This window comes from Glycine max, chromosome 6 (genome assembly GCF_000004515.6).
Source record: "Glycine max cultivar Williams 82 chromosome 6, Glycine_max_v4.0, whole genome shotgun sequence".
NCBI classification, from domain to species: domain Eukaryota; kingdom Viridiplantae; phylum Streptophyta; class Magnoliopsida; order Fabales; family Fabaceae; genus Glycine; species Glycine max.
The window spans coordinates 38160531-38167666 of record NC_038242.2 but is presented as its reverse complement, the minus strand read 5'-3'; the positions used below and the strand labels follow the sequence as shown (position 1 = coordinate 38167666).

The 7136-nt window shown below is 34.8% G+C and overlaps 1 protein-coding gene across 2 annotated transcripts; it reads left to right on the top strand.

Annotated features, from left to right (window-relative positions):
• Window positions 1-457: 457 nt before the first annotated feature.
• Window positions 458-6852, top strand: LOC100797477 (ribosomal protein L11 methyltransferase). Of its 2 annotated transcripts, none has more exons than XM_014776698.3 (7): window positions 458-801; window positions 1608-1691; window positions 3916-4056; window positions 4664-4729; window positions 4941-5108; window positions 5982-6311; window positions 6412-6852. In XM_014776698.3, exons 1-7 carry the CDS (start codon window positions 517-519, stop codon window positions 6529-6531), a joined length of 1194 nt encoding a protein of 397 aa, XP_014632184.1. In that variant the 5' UTR covers window positions 458-516; the 3' UTR covers window positions 6532-6852. The 2 variants fall into 2 exon arrangements, with proteins under 2 accessions (XP_014632184.1, XP_025984756.1); XM_026128971.2 differs by having other exon boundaries at window positions 699-801; window positions 1621-1691.
• The last annotated feature ends 284 nt before the right edge of the window (window positions 6853-7136 follow it).

Genomic DNA, 7136 nt, shown 5'->3' with positions numbered 1-7136 from the left:
CACGGATGAGAATAGGCAAGCTTGGCCCCGGTCAGTCTCGTTGTCATCCCTACTTCTAAGTCTAATGTATTATTGGTGTATGTATCTTATTACTGATATCAAATAAAGGTTTATATATTTTATAAATTGTATAATTGAAGGATGAAAATGCCAATAAACTGTTAAAGTTAGGAATGTACTGGTCAATAACTTTAGCCCATATATGCATGCGAGCATCAATTTTATAATATTTTCATCCATACCTGTTGTCAAGTACATGAGTTTCATAACAGATGAAGATGAAAGTTAATGGCGAGATGAATTTGTTTAACTTTTTACACTTTTTGAAAATTATATTTTATTTTTTCATCTCTCATGGTTAGTGCAACACACTTCCAAAAACAAAAATAATTATTTACCTAAAAAAAAACTTTGATACTCGTCACGGTTTATGTGATGACTCTATTTAAATTTCTGATGTTGGAGATTTGACGCAGTTTTTGAGGCGAAGTGAACGGTTTGAATTGGGACAAGGAAATGACAGCCTGGAATTTCCTCAAACAGTTAACGTGCACCGTTGGCGCTCATTCTCCCACCCTCTCCCGTCGCCTCATACACTACTCATTACTTGTTCCCTCTCTCTCCGCTCATCACAAAATTGTTAGGTACCAATGGCTTCCCCATTTCCGTGTCAATCTTTATGCCGCAGTTCCAAATGCAAAGTTTTCAACAGCTTCTTCTTCCCAAACTCTATCAGACACGTCTTTGGCTCCACGTGCTCCTTATACTTCCGTTTTGATTCACTGTCCTAAAGACACTGCAGTAAGCTTCTTTTTCAGCTTTAACTTGTTATTTTTCTCTTTTTGCATTGTAAGTCAACATTTGGATAAACTATTCCGTAAGCACTTATAGGAGATGAAAATAATGAAATAAGTTTCTTTTTTAAGTAAAAGATAATCTTCAGAATCTCTCTCGTATTAGTTTCTTTAAAACTTGATTTTTAACTAATGCATAGCTTATGAGTTATGAGAGTAGTTTATTTCAAAATTTCTTGTTATTTTCTTCTCACATGAGTGCTTATGAAGAAGTTTATACAAACAAAACTTAATTGGGAATGTTTAAACTTTAAAACGTATTGGGAATGTTCACCCATATCCTGAAATTCGGAACTTTAACTAGCCTAGGTTGATGGTGCATTAAGAAAATACTTAGTTATGTTTACAAGAGATGTTTAGTTTGTGAGTTTAGACTAAATATTTTGGACATTGGTGTTACTCGGCGTGTCTTGTTATGATTCTTTACGCTGAGAATTGGGACAACTTATAAGGTGTTAATGATGGCTTGACGCTAGTTAAACAGCCACCAAACAAAGGGGTTATTCTTTAGGTTTATGTAAATAAAAAGATAAAAAAAGTGACTGAATCCCACTAAAATGATATATGAATGGCTAATTTGGATAGAACTAGGGAGCTAGAGTGTATTTTTAAGCAATGAGGCATGTGGTCTGTGTGGAAGGAAGTGTCTGCTAGACTTCAATAGCATATTTAGTTTAATTTGAACCATATTATAGCATAAATTACATTATGTTGCCAGAATGTTTGACCACTCTTCCTCTTTGTGCTGACAAGGATGTGCTTGCAGAAGCTCTTTTATGCTTTGGTGCAAGTTCTGTTAGCATGGATCAAGATGATGTCTCTCAAAGTACAGATGAGGTAAACTTGCAGAAGCTCTTTTATGCTTTGTTTTCCTTTTGTTTCTTATCAAATTTGTTTGTTTTATTTGTTTCAATTTTTCTTTTATGGCTATGTTATGATAAAGGTTTCCTTTTCCTATAAGGAGATTAATTGAATTTGTAGGAAAGAATGATGACAAGCAATAAAATGAGGAATGTATACCATTACCATATAATCATGTTTTCTAGTGTACTTGAATGTTTAGGTTATCAAGAAAATATCTTCTGATTGTCTAGTTATTGAAGAATATCATGTGAGTGACAAAATCCTTTTGAGCTGAAGAATATCAATTTGCAAGTGGTTGAAGCCATGGCTTGATACTCTGCTTATGCACATGATTTTTGATTTTGCAACCACATTTTGTTTCTTTCTTTTCTAGAAAATCAGATTACCACTGATGAAGAAGCAATAACCAAAGGTGGACCTCTTGTCAGTGGGAGAGCTTTGTATTCATGCAAGAGGCCTTTTCTTGGAGCTTCTTTAATATATTTCAGGATGTTAATTACTGCATCCCAATGTCTGGTACATAGAGAGTTAGGAAACTCACTTACCATACTAATCGCAAAGGAGATATCTGGACTAAGTGATAGTGAGATAATTTAGCATAGATCATTGGGGATTAGAAAATGACTCCCCCTGACATGGAAAAAGTATAGCATTGGGATCTATAGGTGTGTCAACATGTTTAACATTCATCAATTTCGTTTCCACCGAAGTGTCTATTGCATACCATTTTTGAAATGTTATATCTATCCCCAAGATGAATTGAAGTCTTTTTGTCTGAAAATGATAAGAAAGGTGCTTCACGATAATGCCATCATCATCACTACTCTAGTAGTGACAATGCCATCAATATACAAATCAAATAAATGCATCTTGCAGCCAATTGGCGATAGAAGACTGAGTGGTCAACCTCACTCTGAATCATACCAAATTGCTAAATAGCAGTGCTAAATCTAAAAAACCATGCCTTGGGGGATTGTTTGAGACCATATACAGATATGCAAAGATGACAGACATGTCTTGGAGCCTCCCAGTGAGAGACAAATCTGGGAGATTGCTCCATATACACTTTTTCGTTGAGATCACCATAGAGAAAAAGTTATTGATATCTTGTTTTTACAAAGGCGAACAGAAAATTTCAACCATGCATCTTGGTTATAAGGGAGAAGGTATCATTATTTCCAAGCCAAAAATCTGTGTAGCCCATAGTCACCAAGCTGAGTTTGAGCTTGTGAACTTTGCCATCAAGACCAATTTTCATTGTTAAAATCCAGCTGCTATCAACATTCAACAACAGGTTTTCCGAAAAGTAAGGGAACAAGGTTCCAAGTTCCACTATTTCGATGAGCACCCATCTCATCAATCATAACATGTCTCCAACCAGGTTTGGCTAAGGCTTCACCTGCAGTCTCAGGATGACAGGATCAAACACAAAAGACTAGCATAATAGGAAAGAGACAAACAATGATAGGTTAAGGTTAAGGTAACATAATGAGATGTATTGAGTGGAACATATATTTTTATGAAGTTCAATGGCGAGATCATCAAGTGGAAACAAAGTCGGAGGAAATGGAGTTGGCGAAGGAGAGTTAGGAGTAGTCTCAGCACTAGTTGGTAGTGGCAGAGGAGAATGATTGTGTTGATGATGATACTGCTATTGAGAAGACTGGGGGAGCCAATCAAAAGCAATGAACAAATGTTCAACTAAGTCAAAAGCATAACCGTTGAGAGTACTATTAATAGCCCTCAAAACTTATCTTCTAAAAAAGGCAGGCTAAATTTTATTTTGTCTGTCCTGTTGATATGCGCCAAAGAGGAAGAAGAATTTAGATGTGAAGATAAAAAATGGTATGTAAGGGGTGGTAAATGAAACCTAACAGATCATTCTGAAATGATCAAATTCTATATAAGTAAATTCAAAATACAGGATTAGCTCCTACTGAAAACCATAAGAATCATAACTTTACTAGTGCAAGAACCCCAACTAAATTTGATCTACAACTAATTAAATTCAATTCCTGATTTATTTTAAAACCACTCTACTTGATCTAAATCCTAAAGTTATATGATCCGTGTCTCCAAATTATGAATAAATAGAAATACCAAAATCATGCAAACCAATTAAATCTCTAACCATAAACATTCCAACAATTTTTAGGCTGTTGCTCACTTGCTCATATTGATGGCATATTTACTGCAGATTTGCATTAGTTCAATATTTCATGAAGTTGAGGATATAAATGTGAGCATTTCACATGCAGCTGATTCTATTGGTTTGAAGGAGATACCAAGATATGAAGTTAAAATTGATGACGAGGAGGACTGGATGAAAAGATCTCAGGTCAATCTTTGCTTCTTTCATTAATCTTTTTTGTTTTTTTCATATTGTTTGTTTCTCTTGTTATGTTACTGAGGAGATAAAATCTAATGCATGTGTAAATTCCATTAAAAATGAAGTATTTCTTTATCGCATCAATTCCACATTTCCCCTGCCACCTAGTAGTTCTTCTCCTTTATATGCAAAACATAGTTTGTGATGACAAAAGATGCCTGTCTTCATAGTTTGTGATGAGAAAGAATGTCTTTCTTTGTTTTTCACTCTGAAGAAAGGTGGAAATTTGTGTTTTCTCATCTGTAGTTTTTCTCAAACAGTTTTTTGTAATCATGGCATGCAAGTGAAAACCGTAGCAGTATCCTGTGTGAACATGAAACTGGTTTTGCATGTAAAGTTGTAATCTGAGATGGAAAGGAATTATCGATATAAAAGACCTATTGCTGACTACTTATTACTAATTGTTTGATTTTTCTCACACCAACACTATACTCCTGAACAAAGAACATTCTTATGGCATGCTGTAAAATGGGAAATCATTCATATTGCTGAAAATTATCAAAGCTAGATTTGTTATCGAAAATAACTTGACAAATTCATCTATCTATGCTTACAGGAATCACTTCATCCAGTTCAAGTTACTGAAGGGCTATGGGTGGTGCCCAAGTGGTGTACTCCACCGGTGTGACTATCTTAAACTTTCTCTATACATGATGAGTTGCTAACTTACTATGATTGCTGACATTGCATTCCAACTCTATTCATTTGTTTAGTTTGGCAACTTCTGTAAATATCCATGTTATATTTAAGCCCTCTAATTAAATATTCTGAGTGATAGTGAGGCTAAAAACTGTGATGGAATTTTCTGCTAATCAATCCTTAATTTTACACAGGATGTTCAAGCAACAAATATAATTGTCAATCCTGGACTAGCCTTTGGAACGGGGGAACATGCCACTACCAAACTCTGTCTATTACTCTTACATGGTTGTATAAAAGGAGGGGAGCACATTCTGGACTATGGAACGGGAACTGGAATTCTTGCAATTGCGGCTCTTAAGGTAATCAACTGTTGATCTGCATACCCTAAGAATTGAACTAAAATGAAAAGAACTATTAAGGATCAACATGCTCAGGACCACACCAACAAGCATTTGTCCATTGTAACTCTACTTTTCTCCCAATTTGGTTTTCTTCTACCTTCACTTGGGCTTAAGCAGTGTTGTTGATTGCTGCTTCTGCACAAAAAAATTAATTATATTGACTAGTCTAACATAACATATTGCCAGTTTTCATGAACCTTTGGTCGTTTTCTTGTATATTCATCATCATTAAATGTCTGGGCTGTAAATTTGACTAGAAGCTGCTGTATAGATACATGCATGTGCATTGGTAAATGATGGCAAATTATTTAACTTTAAATCCATATAGCATATGTTAGGATCAGATATTAATTTAGAGACATTATGCGTCTGTACATGTGATTTGGTTAGTGCATGATCTTCCATATTAAATTCCCTCAAGAATAATATTGTTTTATACTGTGGAAACTGCTAGACCTACGAATTGGGTAGCATCTTCAACTAGAAGTATTGTTTGTTATATTAAATGAAAAAAAAATGTAATTTTTTGCTGCTAGATATGCACAACCAGTTATCCACGTATTTTGAACAAGCTAAATATGTTTTTATCTGTTTTGCCATTCTTCGTTCTTTATAACAATACCACCACATTTTTTTCTACAACTTGTTCGATTTCTTGTTGTCATGTGTACCACATATGCAACAATTTCATGTTAGTATTTTTGTTTTCTTCTATTTTTGTTTTAGAAAATACTGCCAAATTCTTTCTGTAGCCGCTTCTTGTTATTGTTTACATTTTATATTTTATAGCTGACTCTTAATTCCAATTTTGACATCCTGTTGCCTTATAAGTTTGGAGCTGCCTTTGCTGTTGGAGTTGATGTAGATTCAGAAGCAATTGCATCAGCATCTCAAAACGCTTACCTGAACAACATTGGACAAGACAAAATGCAACTGCACCTGGTTGCTAGCAAAACCTCTTCATCGTCCAAAAATGACTTGACATTTGGAGTTATGGAGGGAGAAAATACTTGTGAGATACATCCAGTCACTGATGAGGAAAAGTTTGATGTGGTCGTTGCAAATATACTCTTAAATCCTTTATTGGATCTTGCTGATCAAATTATCTCTCATGCAAAGCCCGGAGCAGTTGTTGGTCTCTCCGGTATCTTATCGGAGCAGGTAATTTAATTAAATCATGTAGATTTTCTTATTCAAAATGCAGTTGGGGAAAGTGCTTTTCAATTCCATCTTGCACCCATTGCCGCTGTGTTTTATGTAGGTCCAGTACATTATTGAAAGATATTCACCATTCTTAGAAGGCATAGAAGTGTCCAAAATGGATGACTGGGCCTGTGTGAGTGGTAGAAAAAAAAAATTTGAATGTGAGGTGACTCATTAAGTGATCAATTTAGAGGTTTGGTAGTTCGCAGCCAATCCCTCACTGCAGCTTGATGCCACCCAGTAAATTTTGTGTGGGGCAGCTTCTAACCTGCCACTTGACAATGCATTTTGGAATGGTCAATGTTGTCTTTGGTTGTAATTCATTTGCCAAGCAGAAAATTAGACTGAAGGGGCAATGCAGAGCATAATACCATGTCTTAAAAGGAAATCACGTTTGGTATCAGAGCATGAATATAGAAATTCATGATTTTCTTTTTATGATGCTTAATTTTTAATCCATGAATATTACTTCTATAATTATATTTTGAGAATTTAACTATTAATGATTTCACTACATGAATTTATAATTAGGGATATTTTATATGATGGAGAATAAAAGTATTAATTTGGAGCCAATATATATGTTCATGATATTTCAGTAGAAACAAAATGCGAAAATGATGTATGATACACATGGAATAGAAGAGATAAGTCTAAAGCATAGATGACTGAAAATCTAGAAATTGAAATTACTCAGAAGACTGAAAGGAAATATGTTAGTGTTAGAAGGATCCTGAGTAGTAAGAAGACTTCAGAAATAACTCAACCTTGACTTCTGATGTT

Excerpts from the sequence above, each read along its gene's own strand:
- LOC100797477 (XM_014776698.3), top strand. The coding sequence starts at position 517 with ATGACAGCCTGGAATTTCCTCAAACAGTTAACGTGCACCGTTGGCGCT. Across the intron at positions 1,692-3,915 it reads TCTCTCAAAGTACAGATGAG|ATTTGCATTAGTTCAATATT; the intron begins GTAAACTTGCAG and ends TATTTACTGCAG. Across the intron at positions 4,057-4,663 it reads ACTGGATGAAAAGATCTCAG|GAATCACTTCATCCAGTTCA; the intron begins GTCAATCTTTGC and ends CTATGCTTACAG.